We start from the raw sequence: 23,375 nt of genomic DNA, 5'->3' as shown, positions 1-23,375 counted from the left end.
GACCCAGATATACACATAGACAGGAGAATGACAAACAGAACAGAGGACTGGCACAACAAACCAATGCACGGACAATACATGAAACAGACTAAAGAATTAGCTAGCGATGAAACATGGCAATGGCTACAGAGGGGAGAGCTCAAGAAGGAAACTGAAGGAATGATAACAGTGGCACAAGATCAGGCCCTAAGAACCAGATATGTTCAAAGAACAATAGACGGAAATAACATCTCTCCCATATGTAGGAAGTGCAATACGAAAAATGAGACCATAAACCACATAGCAAGCGAATGTCTGGCACTTGCACAGAACCAGTACAAAAAGAGGAATGATTAAGTGGCAAAAGCCCTCCACTGGAGCCTGTGCAAAAACACCAGCTACCTTGCAGTAATAAGTGGTACGAGCACCAACCTGAAGGAGTGATAACAAACGATCAGGCAAAGATCCTCTGGGACTATCATATCAGAACAGATAGGGTGATGCATGCAAATAGACCAGACGTGACGTTGATTGACAAAATCAAGACAAAATTATCACACATTGATGTCGCAATACCATGAGGCACCAAAGTTGAAGAGAAAGAGAGGGAAAAAATGAATAGATATCAAGGCCTGTAAATAGAAATAAGAAGGATATGGTATATGCCAGTGGAAATTGTACCCATAATCATAGGAACACTAGGTATCCCAAAATCCCTGAAAATGAATCTGGAAAAACTAGAGGCTGAAGTAGCTACAGGACTCATGCAGAAGAGTGTGATCCTAGAAACGGTGCACGTAGTGAGAAAAGTGATGGACTCCTAAAGAGGCAGGATGCAACCTGGAACCCCACACTATAAATACCACCTAGTCGAATTGGAGGACTGTAATAGACAAAAAAAAATAATAACAACAACAAGACCTACCATGAACAGCCTCTAAAGCCATAATTTACTATGTATAACAGTCACCATGTCATGCTAACTGTAAGGACTGAAAGCCACCAGAATTGAAAAGTCCAGGTTCAGAGTAAAAAGTCCCAAGGAGGTTTGTTCAACATTCAAAAGTCCATGGACTTTGGAACACGTCATATGGACTGCGATTTTGACAGAACATCTTACTGCACTACAATTTCTTGTCAGAATCTTTCGTAGGACTGAAACATTTCTCTAGAAGTAGTCACCTCAATACCCATTTTATTTATTGTATGGTCTTGAAAGGGCATTGTGGAAGAATAAATAGTTAATCAAGGAAAACATAATTCCGTGTTTCATTTTAGTGATTAGCAAATACTCATAAGTTTGAGAATGGTTGAAGAAAAAGCAATGACAAAATAATTTATGTATTCTTAACCTGGGTTAAATTATCATAAACTTAAAATGAAAAGAGATTAGGTTTTTTGTACAAGCTAAAGTGCTGGAGATGCATTAGCTATTTACATTTAAGGTGCGTTTATAACTTAGGCATATCCTGCAGGCATACTTGTTTTGAAAGAAGGACCATATTTGTTCAGATTTTTCATCATTATTAACACTTTTTCGAACAAAATGATAGTAATTATGCTACCTAGAGTTCATGCAAATGCGGTTCACTTATAGTTCATCCACACTTGGGGGTTAAAATCACTCTTTACCATCAAAGATCTCTTGATACACTGTGGGATCACATGTTTAAGTATCAATGTTTCTCTTCTTTTGTGGATTTATATCTTCTTCAGGAGCCTCTGAGAACAAAAATCTCTTGGATTACCAGAATAGATTCTGCTTCTTGAAGTGTACTACTATCAACACACTTCATATCAGTTAATTTGGGCGATTCTAGAGGTCCACAACAGGCATCTTATGTCATTAACACTTGGTTATTCTTATGCCATTGACACTTGGTTATTCCTTTGGGTCATCCTTGGACAAGGGCCCCCCAGACTCTGTGACAAAACCAAGAACTTTATCGCCCCCTCTAGCCTGCTGGACCAGGAGCGCCTCTTGGCCCTGGAACCCCTTGGTGTCCGGAGTAACCTGGTAGTCCAGGAGCTCCTGGTTCGCCTCTTCTTCCAGCATCACCTGGTACTCCACGAGCTCCTTGCCTGCCTCTTCCTCCAGCAGCACCTGGTCTCCCAGCATTACCTGGTAGTCCAGGAGCTCCTGGTTCGCCTCTTCCTCCAGCATCACCTGGTAGTCCAGGAGCTCCTGGTTCACCTCTTCCTCCAGCATCACCTGGTCTTCCAGCATTACCTGGTAGTCCAGGAGCTCCTGCTTCGCCTCTTCCTCCAGCATCACCTGGTCTTCCAGGAGCTCCCCTTGTTCCTGTTTCCCCTGGAAGACCTGCCACTCCATCGTCTCCAGGACTTCCCCTAACTCCGTAGTAGCCCTGCCTTCCCGGTTCCCCTCGTGATCCAGGGTCTCCTCGACGTCCTGGAGTCCTCCCTGGTTCTCCTCGAGAACCTGACTCTCCTGGTCTTCCTGGTTCACCTCTGAAACCTGTATATTCACTTGGGCTAGGTGCACTGTAATAACCTGAGGTACCAGGCGAAGCAGGCAGAGCTGGCCCACCGTCCGGCCCGCTCGGGAAGTTTATTCTCGAGTAGCTCGGGCTGTAGTTGACGTCCCCAGGGGAGGCAGTGAGGTTATTGCCTGACTCCCTGGAAGATATGCGGATTATAGATTAGTCTGAATTCATCAGCTGTAGTATATTTTGGCCTGATCTTATACCATCACAGTTCTGTTCTGTTTGAGTGGCCTATAAAGATTGTCAACAAAGAAGTGCATTCATGTAAAGAAAATGGCAAAGAACGAATCATATCTTGTATTCAAATTATTACATGGGAGTAGTTTGGGATTTTGAAGAGATAATTATGCAATACTATTGTTTAGCACCTTAAATTTTAAAATAACCACCTATATTTGGAAGAACAAGCACAGCTATAGTTTCATATCAACAATCGAGATCACAGGAAAATGAACCAATCAGTCTCGTATCTTTGGAGAAACAAAATCAAAGTCAGCTTTCTTTCACTGATATCAAATGGGTGAAAGGTCTGTTCGAGAAGTCCAGTTGGTGGACAACTTGGTGTCAATGCCAGCTTAAGGCCAACTCTTACAAAAGAGAGGCGTTGACAGGAATCAAGGAAAACAGAAACCTCCAGCAAACAGGTGAAAATGACCAAATTGAGGCTTCTGAAGTTGCTGATATCCTAAGGATGAAAGTGAGAAGTGGTGGGTCAACATTTGTCACTTGTCACATGAGGTGAAGAGGGACATTCTTCTTTTGATCGACAGAACATTAAATGGAATATTTTCAAACAGAAAAGATGGTCAAAGAGGCCATGAAGCTGGCTTGGTGGAGGGTCCAGTGAAATGCTGAGGTCAGAGTTACTAATTCAATAAATTCCACCTTACTCAGTCTGTTTAAAAAACTGGATTAGAAAAAGAAAGGGCTCCACTAAATTAAGAGCAATGTTATGACTTTAACGAGCAGGGGAGTGTGAGAAAGAAACATTTTTGTAGTCAGAATAATGTAATGAATTCAGAATCTAAAGCAAAAAAGATCTGATGTTATGGAAGCAGAATTGCCATTTTAGACTATGTGATACTTCCACGACTATTTTGAAGATCCAACAGGTAGACACACGAGAAATGTTAACATTATTCATCATGAAGTAGATGTGTTGAGAAAAACAGAAGAATGGTTAGCAGAGGATAATGCTGAGTGTAAGGAAAGTTGCATTTATGCCCCAGATACGAAGAGGTCAGATGAAGAATCTAGAAAGGAGATCACAGTGGAGAGAAGTAAGGCTGTAATCAGGGGCTTAAGTGGAAAAGGCCTGTGTCAGGTTCTCCGAATGTCCTTTGGATTTCAAGGGTGAGGACAAAACTTTTTACATAGTCCTTTTGAGGGGATCATGTACTTAAGAAGGCACCCTGCAAGGGCTTTGGTAGATCTTGCCTTGCAGAATTGCAGTACCAATGCAAAGACTGAGAGTTAGTTTAGAAGTATCTGAGAAATTTTAGTCATTGTTGTCGCAAGCCTTTTTGGGCCCACAAGGCTAAGGATATGAAATAAAATTGCTAAGGTGATATCATCAGACACTTACCTGACTGGTTTGCCATCTTGGGGCTTCTCGGGATCTGGGTTGTTGATGCGAGTCTCCAGTTGGGACATCTTTCGTTCCATGTCACGTCGAAGATCCGCAGTCTCCTGTCTCATGACACTTATGAGGCGTCCTCTCTGCTGGGTTTGTCTCCTTACTTCATCCAAATTACTTTGGATGGGTTCTATTTGACTCACCATTCCTTGCAGCTGACCCACCCGGGTATCCAGCTCAGTCAACCGCGAATCAGTGTTTCCACCTGTAATTGCAAAACGAGCTAAATAACGACAACAATAAGTGTAATGATATGCACTGTTATTGGCCTATGGCCAGCTAGAGTACCATAGTAATGAATTTGATATTGTTGTAGTGAGTGTAGAGGAAATATGACGTAGTACATGACACACCTGTTAATCGTGATTAGGAGTTTTCGTTATGACAGCGGTGTTTGTGCACGATAGAAAGTGATTTGTTTGGCATAAAAGATAGCTTTCAGGCAGTGGCATTTCATATTTACATAGAGAGAGAGAGAGAGAGTAAAGGGAGAAATTTAGGATATATCAGAAGACGTAGGTGGGAACTGAAAGAGGCTACAGAGCTCAGTGAGAGTTTGGATGCAAATGCAGGGCGAGAAAATGAAAAAAAAATTCCTTAACTAAAAAGTTGCTAAATGGAAGCAAATGTTATTGTTAACAGAAAACAAGAAAAGAGGAAAATCCTTAATGTAGGTGAGGCAAGGGCAGAAAGTTACAGCATAGGAAGACGATTCCCGAAGCCTGTATAAATCCAGGAATCACAATAGCGCCTGCGGACGGAGAGTGGAATGTTACGTTATTTGCAGAGGCAACTGACGTGATGTTGCTGATGAGATTTGCTAGCACGTTTTGACTGCAAAGAATATACTCTGCCCTGTGCATGAATGTAAGTTTTGAATAAAAGAAATATAAGGTTACATTCACTTGTTTAATGAGGGATTCCACTCTTTATTTGTACAGGCAATGACGATACGTACCGCTCTGGGACTTCTGGCTGTCCACCTTCTGCCTCAGTCTTCTGACCTCTTCTTGCAGGTTTTGAATTTTCTGCAAATTAAAAAATTCAGTCAATCCTAAATTCTTTTTTTCCAGAACTGACGGTAAATATCCCAGCCAGACTTACTGATGCCAATTGTGATTGGTGGAAGTTTGCACTGATTGCCAACCACCAGGGGGGTTAAAATTCAAATGCATGGGCCAGTCAGAGGCAAGACTGAACCCTCAGTAATGCTGTCTGTGGAAATTTACCGTCAATTAAAAAAAATAAGTGAATTATAAACATTATAGACAGTTGGTATCATAATGTGTATATATATATATATATATATATATATATATATATATATATATATATATATATATATATATTTACTGATATATATAAATATATTTGTATTGTGTTTATAATCAAGGCTTATGAAACCATTAAACTGTTCCCATATTAGTACAGAATTAACAACTATCTGTTAGTAATTTTCACATGAACCTAACTCAGTGACCAGCTTGTCTAATGCCGAGCACCTACTATGTACACATCTTTGACTTAGTCTTTATCCCAAGGTGTTTTTTGCGAGTGACCACATTTTATTGCTATGTACAGTAGGCCAACATGGTCGTTATTCCTAACCTGGTAACCTAATATGTACACTACTATTTACATTTCTTTTTGGTCACTTGACTGAAGTGCCCTAATGGTCATATTTCACAATGGACACTGCTGTGTACAAAACTTTGTGAACTGGTCTCTTGCTGTGTACACTGCAATGTACATCTTCTGACCTTTGCATGCTTCACTGCTATGTACATATCTCAGTGCTCTTTGAAAGAGTGGTTTTGTTCTGTATGTACATTGATCTTGCATACTACTATGCAGTACACACAACTGTGTTGAGTAAGCTACTATGTACATAGTTTTCTGACCTGGATATTCATGTCAAAGCTTTCCTCATGAGCAGACAGGATTGACTACTATGTACAGTTTGTAATAATGCCCTTCAATTTGGTATTGCAGCTGCTGAGTGATCTGTGTACATTGCAATGAGCAGCATTATATACAGGTGGTTATTTCACTCACTTTGCCCTGAGCAGTACTATGTACATGTAGTTTTTTCACACACGCTGCCTTGAGCAGCACTATGTACAGCCAGTTATTTTTGCTTTATAAAAATAGGTTCATCAAACATATTAGCAGATCAGAATAGCACTATATACAGCCAGTTATTCCCGCATTAGACTCGCTAAGGACCCGTTCATCTAATGCACCACACAGAAGCTCAGCGATCGTGCTATGTACACTATGACACTCGCATCTGCCTCTCTCTGCTGACCTGGTTGCGTATCTCCGACCCCTCCTCCAGGTGTGTGACGTTATCCCTCATCTTGAAGACATCGCCCTCCAGTGGGAAGATGAAGGCCTGGACCAGGTGGTTGATCTTGCTCGAGACATTCTGGAGGGACCAGTCCATCTTCTCCATGGACTCCTGGCTGAAGGTAGTCAGCTGAGCATCCATCTTCCTGGTTTCCGCCTCGATTTCCCCCACCTTTCGTATGACCTATTGGCACAAAGTTATACTGGATTCTCATCCCACGTCTCATGCTTGACTGACCTGAGATGAATATCTGTTCATTTCATTTTGCTTAGGTCAGCACTATCAACTGACCTAAGATGGCCAGCTGCTCATTTCGTTTTACTTAGGTCACGACTATTGACTGACCTGAGACGACTACTCATAGCTTGTTTTGCTTGGGTCAGCACTCTACACTGACCACAGACGACTAGCTGTTCATTTCGTTTTGATTAGGTCAGCACTGTTGACTGCCTGAGATGACTAGCTTGTTTTGCTTAGGTCAGCACCATTGACTGACCTGAGACGACAAACTTTCTCCCCAATATTCGAACTCAGGTCACCTACAGATTGTGTGACTGTGCTACCACTACAATGTCACACCCATTATAGATATTTAGACTGTAAGTCAAGAAAGTGGAAGAAGGGGGAGAATTCCAAAGCTTGGTAGCAGAGGGGAAAAAACAGTTGCTGAGCCATACAGGCCTCTGAGGATTACTGTTTTCCACTGAATGAATCTGGATGACGTTGGATTATGGGTATCCTCCCCCCCCACCTCTCTCTCTCTCTCTCTCTCTCTCTCTCTCTCTCTCTCTCTCTCTCCTTGATTTTTTAAAACTTTTACTCTTTTAATTTTGATGTTTTATTATTAATTATATGTATTTATTAGTTACTAACTGATTTTAAACATTTAGTAAATGCTTTGTACATTCAATGCTATTTATTCCTCAACCTAACGTTTTCTCATTCTTGGATAATCTGTTCTGAAATAATAATAATAATAATAATAATAATAATAATAATAATAATAATAATAATAATAATAATAATAATAATAATAATAATAATGAGACGATTTTTCTCAATGTCGAGACTGATTATGATTGAAGGTGCACAATAATATTCAGTAATGGACTGTGATTATCTACAGAAGAGCTACAAAAGCTTTCCAACCATGTGCTGGGTTCATCTCCAGTCCAATTAAAACTTTATGTAACACAAAGAGTGAGAGAGAGAGAGAGAGCAGATTTAAAGACAATCATTATAATAGTAATAACTCCTTCCAGCATGAGAAGTATAAAGAGAACATTATAAATAAATATGTTGATATAAATGAGAGCTTAATTAGATTTACTGTTTTAGTTACCTGGTCTATGTCGGATTTTGTCGCGGAGTCCTGTAGGAGCCTGTTGTTGTTGCTGGTCGCCTTTGAAAGATAAGAAACGTGAGAATGATTATTAGACATTATTAGGTTATCGTTACATGATTATAATGAGGAATGATTGTTATTAAACAGCCTGTGTTGATTAACGATGACACATTTCCAATAACTTGAGACTGACTGTTGTCAAAATGTGACTCAATTGTTGATCTTTAGTTCACTTTTAATCATTATTTTATTGATATTTGCATAACACTGAATATAACTAGGAAGCTCCAGGGACGCAGAAGATGCTCTGGAACTCTCATGTGCCCTATTGACACTAAGGCAAGACAGACAGACACACAGAGAAAGAGGATGACTGGGAATCTGCAGTGGCACAAGGTACTCCTTGGATCTTTCCTTTTCCCAAGACTGGTCTTAGAATGCACCTCATTTTTGATCCATCTAACTCACCTGCTGTAGTCTTTGTATATCGTTCTGTAGAGAAAGAGAGAGAGGGAGATAGAAAGACTCCTTTCCAGAAAGGAATATATCATGTTATTTTCATCTTATGACTCAATAACTTTAGTAGAAAAATCTCCATTCGTACCTTCAGTCTCCCAACTTCAGCGTTCAGTTCGACCATTCCTTCGCCAGCGGGAGTCGCCTGAAAGATTATAAACTTCCTTTAGTATGCAGCAAAACTCATGTGGATCATTGTACATTAACTCATTTCTAGCATAAACCTATTCTTTAAGTTCATATTTAGTTAGTTAGTTTGTCAGTTTATTTATCAAATTTCAAGCAATCTTGTCTTTCATCTACAGGTAGGATTCGAACTCCATGCTTGAGGTAGGATCGAATCTAAGGCCAAACCACTAAACTAAGGTGAGTTGCTGTTATTGTTTGCACAGTATTGTTAAGTTAAACTGATTGATAAATTCTTACTCATGCTGTGTGTAACAATATATATATATATATATATATATATATATATATATATATATATATATATATATATATATATATATATATATATATATATATATATATATATATATATATATATATATATAGTGTGTGTGTGTGTTTATATATATATACATATATATTGTTACAGGCTGATCTCAAGAAGGTACCTGAGCAGCGTCTTGCAGCCTATCAAACTTCTCATGCATAGTCTCTAAACTTTTGTTCGTCTCTGCGGCTATGTTCTTGACAAACATGACGATGTTGTCTAAGGAGCGATTGACACCCACCTGGTTCTCCTCCAGACTCCTGACGGAGGACTGGCACTCCTGCAGCATCTGAAATGAGCGAGGGTGAAAGTACAGGGAGAGGGAAACGTTAACGTTGTCAGTCGAAGTTTGGGATCCATTGTAAAGAGCGCTTGTTTGTTTTTTGGGCAGTCTGACGGTAATTATTCACAGCCGATATCGCTGAGGCCTCTGCCATGCTTCTGATTGGATGGTGCATTGCTAAAGTAAAATGTAGATATAGCTTTTCATACATTTTCATATACATTTTAAAATACTGTACTGTATTACGTTGACAAATCTCTGAAAATATCATTCTAGCCTCAGTCTCTTGTATGATTGTACTAACTCCATGAAATAAGAAAATTAAATTAAAAAGCATATTAGTGACAAGTCTATTCCATCAATCTCAAATACCTTTTATTGAGATCAACTGGTGATATTTACCGTCAGCTCCAGTAAAACAAACTTTAGGTCTGTGTCTTTTAATTGACCCTCACATTGTTAAGTATTCAAACATTTTCATATTGCAATTTCCATGTCAATAATCATTTCAGGACATTCTCTGATACCATGCTCAATCCCATGCTTGGACATTCAAGATGCAATCACCGAACAACAACAAAAGAATGTACATTTGGCTATATGGCTTCCATTATACCTGAGGAATCTTTGTCAATTTGCATTCAGGTGGTCATCTATTTCTTGAGACTGTCGTATGAGAAGACTTTCTGGCATCTTTTACCTTCTTGCCACCAAACTTTGCATCATTCAGCCAAGTGTTGGCAGAATTGAAGGGATACACATTCCACTGGCACCACTTTAGCCAAAGTATGCGACAAAGGCTTTTTACTGTTGTATAGATGCATTGGCTACATCATTGAAAGTTTGATAGCAAGGTGCTGAAAGCACCAAGGTTGCACCTCTCTCTGAGATGCTATTGAACAAGTTTATTTTACACTGCCTTTATAATATGCCAGAAAATATACTCTTGTGACACCACCTTTAGAAGATGCTAAAGACATGTTTGTGTGACAATGCCTCTATAAGATGCCAGAAAATATATTCTTGCAACATAACCTTTAGAAGATGCTAGAAACAGGTTTGTGCGACACTGCCTTTATACTATGCCATAGATTACAAAAATATGAAACTCGTTTCATGAGGTTTCATAAAACTTACTAAAGTTACAATTCCTTGATGAAAGGCCTGAAAGGGGACTCGTGCAACACTCTTTATAAGGAGACGGGAAACAGGCTCATGTGACACAGACTTTGAAGTTCTGTAGGAAATGCTATTGCAATGATATCCTTTGGTATATTATCAAAGAATCAAAGTTGTAAACAACTGTAGTTTCTTGCATTCTGTGTTTGATCCAGTGAGTGTCTTTGAATACAAAGACTGTGAATATTCTTGGTATGAGTGGGTGCAGGGTTTCAATGTCTATGAGATGTCAAGAATTTAGGAATTACAATCATTACTAAACAGGGATTTACACTTGTATGTTCAGTGCCAAACAGAGATTTAGACATATCCTTGTATAAAGTATGGATTTAGCCTTGTATATCTGTCATAATAAATTCAGGATTTAGATCTATGTACCCTTCCTAGATAAGAGATTTCTCCTTAGAAAAAAAACATTGTTTTCCTTCCAAGGATCATTCATGCCCACTGTAACATTCGTTTAATTCCAACATGTAAAGGAAACGACATCAATAAGGCATTATATCACAAGTACTCACAACAGCAGGGCATTCGTTCCTCTGCACATACCTCCTTTTGCTCCCGAATCTGTTTCTGGAGCAAAGAAGTGTCCCGGCTCTGTTTTCTTATCTGTTGACTCAGTTGCTCCTCCAGGACACTTCTGGCTGCCTTTTCAGCTTGCATTTCCTCTCTCAAAGATTTCAGCTCCTCTTGAAACTGCGCCTGGAAGGAAACCATAATGAAATCAACTCCCCAGTCACTCAGATTGGTGCCGTTGGCTCTTTCATTGTCATGACTTAGCAGAAACAAGATGGGTGAATCAGGCACACTACTATGTCTCGTGTCAGGACATGTAATTATGAAATTGAAGTCATCGACTAGTAAAATGTGGCTGCTGTCTCTTTCAGCCCTGGTGAATTTTATGAGCAGTCATTTCCAGCCATAGCATCAACCTTTTTATCTGAACTTGAGGTAATGGTGAGTATCAGACAGACAGAATGAATGTATTATGTCTTACAAAAGAGTTCTCCGGGTACAGTTTAGTTTCTTAGGATTTTGTGTTTTTTATGCATAAATTCCTTCATTTAATTGTCTTTTCTTCAGATAAGGCATGATATTGCTTATTGTAATTTACCTCAAGCTTTAGTTAACATTTTAGATAAGATAATTGACTAAAAACCTTTGTGTTTGTGCTTATGCGATCCATAGCCACTGGCAGTGCCCTGTCTGTCCAGTGCTTGCAGGCAAAATTCTCAGAAGCACAGATGCACAGGTTTTTAGTCAACTATCTTATCTAAACTCTCCAGCGAAAGCTAGAAGTTAATCAAATTAGGCTCTTCCGTGGCTTATTAGAAGAAAAGACTCTTAAATGAAGGAATTTTTAAATAAAAAGAGTACAAAATCGTAAGAAACTAAATTATCCAGAGAACTCTTGTATTATGGATAACACGCTCCTTTTATCTATGTCTGACACTCACCATAGCCTTAAGTATGAATCAAAGGTTGAGAATATGGCTGAAAATGACTGTTCATAACTCATCTGTGTCTAAAGAGAAGGGGGCTATCGCAAAACACCTGAAATTATCAGACACTTATTTGAACTAATCTTATTTCCTGTTGACACATTTGCTACTCTGCTGGTTTTACTATTAGTGATGTTAAGGGACACTGACATATGGTCAGATCTTGGTTCGGTAAACACTACTGAAACCAGGGGCTGTGGGATCAAGGACTTACGATGTCATCACAAAATCTAGAGCTAGGTAAATGAAACCGGTAAGATTCCAAGCACAGATCTCTGTGATGGCCAAACCCAAGTTACCACAGATGTCAATAGAAGCTGCTACGTAAGCAGTGTCTGTTATAACTTATAATAGATATTGCTCACTCACTCCATTAGCATCATTTAGGCTTCATTATGACTCACTGCCACTAAAGTCTGACGCACGCATTCAAGTATCGACTTCCCCCGAGAGTAAAGAGACACACTGCAAATTTGATTAATGAAAATGAGGCTGTCACTTTCAGTCATTCAGGGCTTAAGACACTGAAAAGATGGAGCTGGAGTGGTTGGACAGCAAGTTAGAGACCCAGAAAATAAAGGAGATGAAGTACAATGATCTAAAGGTGGAAGTGGGATGAAACCACCAAAGGTGGTACACTCAAGATGTCATAGTTAGCAAGGCTGGGCACCAAAACTGAAGAAAGGAAATGAGAATGGAGGTAAAGTAAAAAGATTAAAAAGAGGGTGTGGCTAGGGGCCGAAGGGACACTGCAAACAACCTTAGTTAAGCATACACTACGCCACATGAGGTGCAGTGATGTCTCTACCCTCCTCCTACAAGCAACGGCCTGAAAAGCTACTCGTCCATACCTTCACAGAGTTCATCATCGCCTCCATCTGCAGTTGCAAGGACTCGGGAGCTACGCCCTGCACCGGTTGAGGGGCTGGCCCATCCTGGAGCATTTTGTTCAAGCGCCTGCAATGACACAAGGAAAATGGTCTTCAGTGTTTCATGACAGTCAGAAGAATTTGCTATATGGAACATTACAAGTCAAAGATGTCCGGTTCAACTCTTCCGACGGGTCTTGCCACATAACCTGTCCCTTCTCAGAAGGATGGTTCATACTTATGTCCATATTTGAAATAGTTTAGGTCGTCTTGTGAGGTCTTGGTTTCCTGGTTTACGAAGTCAGGTTGCACACAGTGCTGCAGTTCAAAGATCAGTTATACTTTATATGTATAATGCATGGCTATCAGTTTAGTTTAGTTGTAGAAAACAAATCATTGTAAAATTTCACGGTATTTTGTCCTCCATCTGGGAAGTCCACTGTATATACCTTGTCATTAACACTATATATATTATATATATATATATATATATATATATATATATATATATATATATATATATATATATATGTGTGTGTGTGTGTGTGTGTGTGTGTGTTGTGTGTGTATATATATATATATAAATCATTATGAAACTTTAAAAATATTATCTATTATCATTCATTTATGATAAGTCCAAGATATATATCTGTCATTAACTATATATATATATATATATATATATATATATATATATATATATATATATATATATATATATATATATATATATATATATATATAAATCACCATAACGCGACTGGAATATCTTGAAGTAATAAAAGTCCACAGTTATGTAAAATGTGTATTAAAAATACTTAAAAAGACAGGAGCTTTCGTCTACTTGATCAGTAGACCTCATCATCCGTATTTTACATAACTGTGGACTTTTATTACTTCATATATATATATATATATATATATATATATATATATATATATATATATATATTTACATTTACATATATATGTGTGTGTAGTCACTGAAAAGATATATATGGTGGACTTATCAAATGAAGCATAATATTTATGATAGTATTAATATATATATATATATATTATATTATAATATTATATTATAATATATAATTTAAATAATGTGTGTGTGTGTGTGTGTGTGTGTATATATATATATGTATATACTATATGTATGCATATATATATATATATATATATATATATATATATATATATATATATATATATATATATATATATAACTAATTCATACATCTGCTAATAGATGCAACAATATCTCTGCGCCCCGTCCCACTTTCATGACACAAATACCGTACGACTGACTTACTTTCCTAACTTATAATAGCGTCCCAAAGACCTTGACATTTTAGTACTTAATCTCATCTCTCGTTTCTTCAAGTTGCAAGCAAATGAGTGTCACTCGGGGCCTTCATCGGGTAACCACTGACCTGAAAGCTGATCTCGTATTTATTTTTGCAGTGTGAGAACACTGGTCAGACTATCTTGTTTGTTATTCTATTTTTTGGACCTAACAGTAAATCTCCTTGTGGGATATCATTGGAGATGCTATCTGGCTTCTGACTGGCTGGTGTATCACATAGAGATGCTATCTGGCTTCTGATTGGCTGGTGTATCGCATGAAGATGCTGTCTGGCTTCTTACTGGTTGATGTATCGCATGGAGATGCAACCTGGCTTCTGATTGGCTGATGTATCGCATGCTGATACTATCTGGCTTCTGATTGGCTGATGCATGGCAGAAGTCAATATTAAATTCTGTATTAACTTGTTGATAATCCAAAAACGTCTACATATCATAATTATCTGGTATGATTTTGCAAGCTGACATGACAATCAACCAGTCAATTTATTGTAATAAAACATTAAAGATTAATCATGTCTACGACGAGATTCCTTCCAACCAATCAGGATTAGCCCTCAGTGATGTCAAATGCCGATTTTTACTGTCAGGCCCGAAAAAACCAGACTGACAGTTATCATTTTGTTGTCAAATTCTTGATAATTACGGGGCCTTTGCCTGTCAGTGTTCCTGGTCTATGTTTGTTTATAACACACACACACACACACACACACACACACACACACACACATATATATATATATATATATATATATATATATATATATATATATATATATATATAGTACATATATATATATATATATATATATATATATATATATATATATATATATATATACATATATATATCAAGTATAACAGAAGACTTTATTTACATATAAATAAATATATGTAAATAAATTCTTCTGTTATACTTGATATAATATATATATATATATATATATTATATATATATATATATATATATATATATATATATTATATATATATATATATAGATATAACTCTTCTAAGTAAAGGTTGTTGAGTCAAAAGATCTTGCAGCTACTTCGTTATTTATCTTTCCTTCGTGGCTTATATCTTTATTTATGCATTAATCACGTTCCGAACCTTCGTGATTCAGTTATACATACATATATACATATATAATGTAGAGGACAGCAAGAAGACTGGAGATCATTTCTTCTTTTTATTTACACCAACGTTTCGGGAATCCTTCCCCATCTTCAGGGCTATACGTAGAATTAATTTTTACAATATTAAAGAATATGCTAAAATATAAGCTAATAATTATAAGAAATCTAGTTTTGTAATATAGCAGTCACTAAACTAAAATCGACTGTTATATTTTTTAATATTGTAAAAATTAATCCTATTTATAGCTTTGAAGAAGCAAAAATCTTACAAGTTATACATAGTATATGTATATGTTTATATATATATACTATGTGTATGTAAGTATTATAAATATAAAGACAAAAACCACAAAGGAAAGTGAAACAATGGAGTAGTATCGATGCGAGGCCTTTCGACTTCTTGTCCTTTACTGAGTCTGCCTAGTAAAGGACGAGAGGTCGAGAGGCCTCACTGGGTCACTACATTGTTTCACTTTCCTACGTAAATTTTGTCTAATATATATATATTATATATAATATTATTATATATCTATATACTATATAATATATATATATATATACTATAGATATATATATATATATATATATATATATATATATATATAGGTATATAGATAGACTGGTGTGCAAATAGATAGATAGATAGATAGAATTCCTCCGTCGTTAATAATCTTAGAAAGTGCCGGCCACTGTTTACAGATAGGAGTGGCACTTGAACTTAAAAAAAAATGAAAAAATAAATAAATAAATAAAGAACACTAGGACTGGAGAACCTAATGCCCTGGTTAGAAGTAGTTCAAGTGGAGGAGAAATTATAAATTTTTATCATTATTATATTATTAACATTATTAGTATTATTATTACTAGGGTAGTAGACCCTTTTTTAAACAAGTCTCATTGATAGTTATTGCTGCTTCAGCACTGTTGATTCTATGTAACTTCTCTATTTTTTTATAAGAAAAATAGAGAAGTTACTCTATAGAATCAACAGTGCTGAAGCAGCAATAACTTTCAGTGAGACTTATTATTATTATTATTATTATTATTATTATTATTATTATTATTATTATTATTATTATTATTATTTTTATTATTATTATTATTATTATTGGTGACAACCATTTCAAACTAAACTGTATTGTGATTAGAGCAAAACACATTGTTATACCTTATATAAAGTATGGTAAAGTGGTGAGAGAGAGAGGAGAGAGAGAGAGAGAGAGAGAGAGAGAGAGAGAGAGAGAGAGAGAGTATAGCCTAGCCGTTGTTATTCAAGTGTTTTTGCAAACCCCGTTTACGTTTTTCGAACGGAGATCAACTTTCCTTGTTACTCGAGCCAAGGAGAAGAAGAAGAAGAAAAAGAAGAAAAAGAGAGATGTATGGTAATTTCTTCAAAGCTTGTTTTAAATATAATAATAATAATAATAATAATAATAATAATAATAATAATAATAATAATAATAATAATAACAATAATAATAATATTGGAGAAACAAATCCACAGTTATGTAAATATACATATATTTAACTTTAAAAACAGCAAGGCTGCATTTACAGTCACCCGTCCAAACGCTGATCAGACCTGATGTGGTAGAGTTGCTTTGACCATGGAATTCGTAGGAGGTAACCCATTCACGTATTGGCCAGAGACTAAACGAAAGTTATAAAGTGGGTATATAATATACTTGTTTAGCTTCAGAAATTATTTTGGTCACCCATTCACATATTTCACATATTGACCAGAGTAAATGTTGGATATAAAATGGGTAATATATTTGTTCTGCTTTAGAAACTGATCATCCGTCACCCATTCAAGTAATGAACAGACTAAATGGTGGTTATAAAATGGGAAATATATTTGTTTTGCCTTAGAAACTGATCATCGGGCACCCATTCAAGTAATGAACAGACTAAATGTTGGTTACAAAATGGGTATATAATATATTTATTCTGCTTTAGAAACTGATCATCCGTCACCCATTCAAGTAATGAACAGGCTAAATGTTGGTTATAAAGTGGGTATATGATATACTTGTTTGGCTTCTGAAATTTATTTTGGCAACCTGTCCAAGTAATGAACAGACCAAGTGTTGCTCATAGAACTGATATGCATGCTAGTACATATTTATGCATCTTTTCTGCGTGTAGGTAACTATGGCTTGTTGAGATGCAATTAAGTAAGTAAGTGAGTGAGTATTTATTTATTTCTTGTGTGTGTAACTATGACAGAACCCGAGCTGGAGTTGCCTCTCTCCCTCTCCAGCTGCTGGTAATATCATCTGTAACAAAAACATTGAAAGTACTTTCGAGCTTTTGTATGACATTTCAAGATGCAAATTAGGTGATGTTTAGGCCAAGAGAACGATATGCAAAGCATAGCATGAAAGGTGAAGGAGAATGACCACATCTGATCCTGGGGTTGACGCCTGGCAGAGGTGAACTCTATATGTATATGTATGTGTAACCATATATAATATATATAGATAATATATATATATATATATATATATATATATATATATATTATCTATATTATAATATATATATATATCCTTAAATCCTCGGTAGAAAGGTGAGTGAAAAACTGTGGACTAGGAACGAGTACTTTCGTAGTATATTCTACATTTTCAAGTTCACACTGAATATAGTAGAAGTTGACAGACCTTCATATACAAAAACAGAAAGGGGGGGCGGGGTTAAAGCTTGTTAATCCGTTGGCCGTGTTCTTTAAGCAAAAGAGAGAAGGAGAGAGGATCAACGGACAATCCAGGGTGGAGATTTAATTTCCTTGTTGCCGTGGCTTCAAATAATGGCATTGTGGATCATTGGCTTAAGACAGGCCATGCTGTTAACTGGGATCATTCCTCGATAATCTGCAGGGTCAAAGATCACTGCGAAAGGAGTCTGCTGGAATCCATTTTTATTAAAGCCACGTCAACAAGGAATTTAAATCTCCATCCTGGATTGTCCCTTGATCCTCTCTCATTGTCTCTTTTGCTTAAAGAACACAGATTAACAAACTATAACCCTACCCACCTCCCCCTTTCTGTTTTTGTATATAAAGGTCTGTCAACTTCTATCATATTCTATGGGCTGCTCCAGGAGCAAGAGCCCGTGGCAGCACAAGGCTGGCTTAATCTTCAACAACAACTATTATATTCAGTGTGAACTTGAAAATGCAGAATATACTAGTATATATATATATATATATATATATATATATATATATATATATATATTATTACCTTTGTACATATGCATAATACATATTTCTCAAGAATATGATATATGACAATAGCATTCCTCTACAGACCATTTGACTACATGTTGTCTTCAACTTACAAAATCAAGCATCTCTCTTAACATGGTCTTAATTCATTTTCTGCCTAATATGAATTAAATGACTACAACAAAAAACTTCTTTGATTCTAACTGAAGAGTTTCCGAGTGGGGCGAGTGACTTGTTATACCACGAAGTGGGTCTTGCTAACTTCCTCGGGAGTTTTCGAGGACGATGTGTCCACGAGTTCTCGTGGAATACGACTTTGCATCCTTCAGTTTCCGTTTTTTTTTAATTTATCTGGTCATTTATTTATTTATTTATTTATTTATTTATTTATTTATTTATTTATTTATTTATATATTTATTTATTTATTTATTTTTTATACATAAGCAGCTCAACCATTTCTTTATCTCACTTAATTTTCATATATAATATTCAAATATAATAACAGTAACAATAAATACTATTGATAAATTTCCATTTTCTAGGTGTTATGAAATATATTTCAGATAATAATAATAATAATAATAATAATAATAATAATAATAATAATAATAATAATAATAATAATAAGATGATGATGATGGAAACAGACCTTTCAAACGTGTTTTATTGAATATAATAGCAGAATTTACAGAATTTATTTTATACGGAATTCTCTCAATTCCCCAGAAACCAGTCATTAGAGGAATTGAGAGAATTCTGTTTAAAATAAATCCTGCAAATTCGGTCGTTATACTCAATAATATAATAATAACAATTATGTTAATATTTTCTCTGTAAGGATCCGTAGAATTCAGTCTAAGAAGATTTTTCATTCAGAAAATAAATTATCAAAATGTCGCAATCCGAAACTAACCTCTATGTCGAAACAGGAGAGAGAGAGAGGAGAGAGAGAGAGAGAGAGAGAGAGAGAGAGAAGAGAAGCCCTTGGGAACGCCAGACAAAAGAACTGCGCAACAGGATGCGTGAGGAGGTGTCACCCTGAATTCTTACTAGAAAGGTCCTTCTCGAAATTAGGTAGCGTAGCCTAAGGACCTCCTGTCCACAGGTCCTAATGATGGCTGCTTTTTTTCATGTTAATGACATTTGTGTTGCTTATATGAACGGTTTCCACCTGTTGATGAGTATTGCTGATGGTGATTAGTCGTGAGCAATTGCCTTGTTGGTAATCCTAATGATGGTTTTATTTAATGATATGTGTTATTCTTATTAACTTTTTACAATTGTTGATAATTATCGCTGATGGTTATAAGTCGTGAGGAATTGTCTTGTTGATAAACCTAATAACGGTTGTTTTTTAATGGCTTCTGTATTACTGTTATTAACCTTTTCCAGTTGTTGGTAAGTTTTGCTGATGAAGCTAAGTCGTGGGTTGATTTTTTATTAACATTTTCGCTGTTGATAAGTGTTGTTGATGACTATAAGTCGTCAGAAATTGTCTTGTTGATAATCATAAATGTATTTTTTTAATTAGTGTTATACTGTTATTAACTTTTTTCCAGTTGTAGATAAGTTTTGCTAATGAAGGTAAGTCGTGGGTTGATGTTTTTACATTACTTTTGTGTAACTGTTATTAACGTTTCCTATGTGCTGATGACTTTTGCTGGCGGTGATAAGTCGTGAGCAATTGCTTCGTTGATATCAAAACTTAATCGTTTGCGAATCTTTAGTGAAGTGTTTCTGTTAGTAACTGAGGCAGTTGGTAGTGAGGATCCTGTGGGGGGGTCATTCTTCAGTTGATGTTGGTGTTAATAACTAAATTATTAACGATGATCAGTCCTTAATGATATTTGTTAGTAACGATGTTTCTATTTGTGACAAGTCTTCAGTATAGTTGATAATTTGACTCAAGGAGGCTTTGTGCTAAATTGGGTGGAATTGATTCAATGGTTCTGAAAAAAAAAAAAAAAAAACAGCTGCAAATGTGACAAGTTGAAGCCATTGGCTCAAATTGGACAAATGGTTTTGAAAGTCGAAAATGTGACGGTTTTATGTCCTTGGTTGAAATTTATACAATAATCCTGAAGAATGAGTCAAAAATGGGACAAAATTATGCCACTGGTTGAAATTGATCTGGTGGTTCTGAAGAAAAAGTCGAAAATTCGACAGTTGTATGCCCTTGGTTGAAACTGATCCAGCCGTAGGTACTGAAGAATGCTTAAAACGTGTGACCATTTGAAGCCAATGTCTGAAACTGACCCATTAACTCTGAAGAAAAAACCTAAAATGGGAAAAGTTATCTCCATTTATTCAAACTGGACCAGTAGTTCTGATGAAAATGGTAGAAAATGTGACAAATTTCAGTCAGAAAGACAAAAGTGGCTACTACATATTAACAGCCGCCCAAACTTACTTATAATTGGACTGGTACCAGTTCCAGAACTGGTTGGTCTTCCGAAGGTAGTGCTCCATATTCCGGAGTGACTGGCCGTGGCTCTCCACGCTCGCCTTGAGGTGCTCCATCTCCAGCTCTACGTCAGAGTGTCCTTTGGAGGCAAGGGGGAACGACCCCAGGACCACCACGAACACGATCCAGGACCACTTCTTGACGAGGTGCGCAGGATACAGACGAAGTTCTAAACCTGGTCTCTTGGGGAGCCGTCTGCTGGGAGCTGTCATCGTTGAGAAGGGTAGACAAAGGGCCATTTCCCCCGTCAGATTTGCTGAAGGCAGAAGTCCTGTTGCTTGTCTTACAGAGAATCTTTAGACATAGTTCTTGAGACTTTTTCTTTTTTTCCGATATTTGTACCTCAGATTATAGATTTGATTGACATATTTCACAGCAAATCACATTTTGTCAATTTTCGCCTTGACAAAAGAATTATGTCAAGATATTTTCAGTAAATCTCCAGTACAGCAATATTAGCTCTTTATTCCCTGTGGTTTACACTACACTGCCCCTTTTCTGTATAAAAATAAACTGTAAAATAGACTATATAGTATAAATCTACAAACCCAACCTTTCTTTGTTTTTTCATGTCTCACTGTGACCACTTACTACCTATCACACACCCAAAAATGGAACAGTCTTGTGAGAGAAGACTGACTTCTTCGCCAGCACTTTCCTAACAAGACGAACTTCTCACGTGAAACAAACAATATCAAGTAAAGGAAATCGTAACGCCAGGTAAATCGCAAACAATTAAGCTATCAATCAACCTTGAGACTAAACGCAACTCTTACACTGAAAATGCACCACTTTTGAACGCCGTAACGTCACATTCCCCTGCGCACTAAACCGTTATGGCTAGCGGCTAGCTACCTTGCTAGCTATCTGGCAAGGAGGAACACTTTACCCAACACTATAAACCCTTCTATTTCATCCGGGCTTGGGTCGGGATCAGTGCCCCACCAACAATAATAACGATTCACAACGGGTCACCATAATTTCTGAGCCCCACAGAAAATCCTGAAGGTTTCACCTTCGGCACCGAAGCAAATTGAGATGAGGGGAGAGAGGGAGCGAGTGAAGTGAGCAGTGCCACGAGTAAGGGAACAGTGCCACTCACTGAAGAAATGATAGTGCCACTCCACGAGTGACGAGAGAGAGAGAGAGAGAGAGAAGCAAGTAAGGTGACGTAGAGGGCAGGATACGTCGACTTATGATGACTCACAGGCTTGAGTAGGCGTTGAGGTCATACCAAGAAATGGCCTTATTTTTTTTTTCTTTGTCTTGTCTCTAGTGTCTAATGGTAAAGACACTTCGACCGAATTATTCCTCTTGAATTTCTGGCACCGGAAATGGATTTGCTGTTTTTTTTCTGTACTGCAGTTCATGTTCTTTGAATGGTCTCAGGAAACAGTTTGATTTAGTGTACGTGTTTGCGGGTTGAATGTGTACATTCATGTACATTTACCTTAAGTGCATGTGTTTATGTATGTATATACAAAGATACATACATACATACATAAATTCTCTCTCTCTCTCTCTCCTCTCTCTCTCTCTCTCTCAAAGCGTAGTTCAAGGCTTTTGCATACCTTTTAGGAAATTGCCAGGTCTTATAGGTACAATTCTTTACCCTAACTGCGACCCACAACTTATCACTAACCACCAGAAACTTAATATGCGGAGGTCTACAGGAAATAGCCCCATGTATATGGCATCAAACCCTGTCTTCTCGCAGGCTTTGGAACTTAATTCCTGCTTTTGTTTTCCCCAAGGGTCACACTGCATGGAATGCTTTCAGTTTCAGAACTGATTCCTTAGTAATGACTAAGTAAACAGTCCTACCGCCCACCAGTCAACCTGGCTTGGAAAGGCTACCTACCAGCCTACCAGCAACCTCATCCCTTAAGGACACCTTCTGAAAACCCAGAAGGCTTTAATACCATTCTGCCGCCTCCTCTGAAGGGGATAAGGACTCAGTGCATGTTTCTCCACTCCTCTCAGGGATTACTCCATATTGGATGAATTCCCTGTGCAGAAAACTTCCAGTGTCAGACCTTTCAGGCACCTAAGTAAAAGATCATCAGTGACTTGATTAAGCAAAGATGGGCTATTCAAAAGGAATGGTGAAGGAGGCCTAACCTTTGAAACAACAACTACTGAGCAGTTTTCTCGAATACCTACCTACCTACCTGCGTTGGCGTCATTTTGCCTGGTTTCCTGTGTACAACTCACAACCTGCCTGCTCTTGCTTCCTCTCTCACCTTAGTTTATATACTTGTATGTACACACACACACACACACACACACACACACACACACATATATATATATATATATATATATATATATATATATATATAACCTTACAAACTTTTAGTATAGATTGTCCAGGAAATGGACACCCTGGTGTTTGGGATTGAACTCACGTCACTCAGTATTTATGTTGAGATTTATTGACCATCTGTAGTAGAACAGCCGTTTCTTCCCAGCTGCTACATGCTTTGGAACTCTCTCTCTTGTTGCTGTTCCCATTCCTTGTACA

At 37.1% G+C, this 23,375-nt stretch overlaps 1 protein-coding gene across 6 annotated transcripts; it reads right to left on the bottom strand.

Moving 5' to 3' along the window:
- Nucleotides 1-1,306: 1,306 nt before the first annotated feature.
- On the bottom strand, nt 1,307-21,979 carry LOC135199400 (collectin-12-like). Of its 6 annotated transcripts, none has more exons than XM_064227397.1 (12): nt 21,867-21,979; nt 20,798-21,349; nt 12,642-12,747; nt 10,838-10,990; nt 8,948-9,115; nt 8,419-8,475; nt 8,283-8,306; nt 7,812-7,871; nt 6,428-6,652; nt 5,078-5,147; nt 4,069-4,324; nt 1,307-2,616 (listed from the first exon to the last, which is right to left on the bottom strand). In XM_064227397.1, exons 2-12 carry the CDS (start codon nt 21,088-21,090, stop codon nt 1,935-1,937), a joined length of 2,094 nt encoding a protein of 697 aa, XP_064083467.1. In that variant the 5' UTR covers nt 21,091-21,349; nt 21,867-21,979; the 3' UTR covers nt 1,307-1,934. The 6 variants fall into 6 exon arrangements, with proteins under 6 accessions (XP_064083467.1, XP_064083465.1, XP_064083469.1 ...); XM_064227395.1 differs by having other exon boundaries at nt 20,798-21,364; nt 21,867-21,976; XM_064227399.1 differs by having other exon boundaries at nt 9,068-9,115; nt 20,798-21,364; nt 21,867-21,976.
- Between the last annotated feature and the right edge of the window lie 1,396 nt (nt 21,980-23,375).

Source organism: Macrobrachium nipponense, chromosome 25 (assembly GCF_015104395.2).
Source record: "Macrobrachium nipponense isolate FS-2020 chromosome 25, ASM1510439v2, whole genome shotgun sequence".
In the NCBI taxonomy this organism is placed as follows: domain Eukaryota; kingdom Metazoa; phylum Arthropoda; class Malacostraca; order Decapoda; family Palaemonidae; genus Macrobrachium; species Macrobrachium nipponense.
The sequence above is the reverse complement of the archived record's forward strand: the minus strand, read 5'-3'. Positions and strand labels throughout refer to the sequence as shown.

Coding starts and splice junctions, on each gene's coding strand:
- LOC135199400 (XM_064227397.1), bottom strand. CDS start 21,090: ATGGCCCTTTGTCTACCCTTCTCAACGATGACAGCTCCCAGCAGACGG. Junction 12,748..20,797: donor TGGTACCAGTCCAATTATAA/GTAAGTTTGGGC, acceptor GTGTCATTGCAG/GCGCTTGAACAAAATGCTCC. Junction 9,116..10,837: donor AGATTCGGGAGCAAAAGGAG/GTATGTGCAGAG, acceptor CGCTCATTTCAG/ATGCTGCAGGAGTGCCAGTC.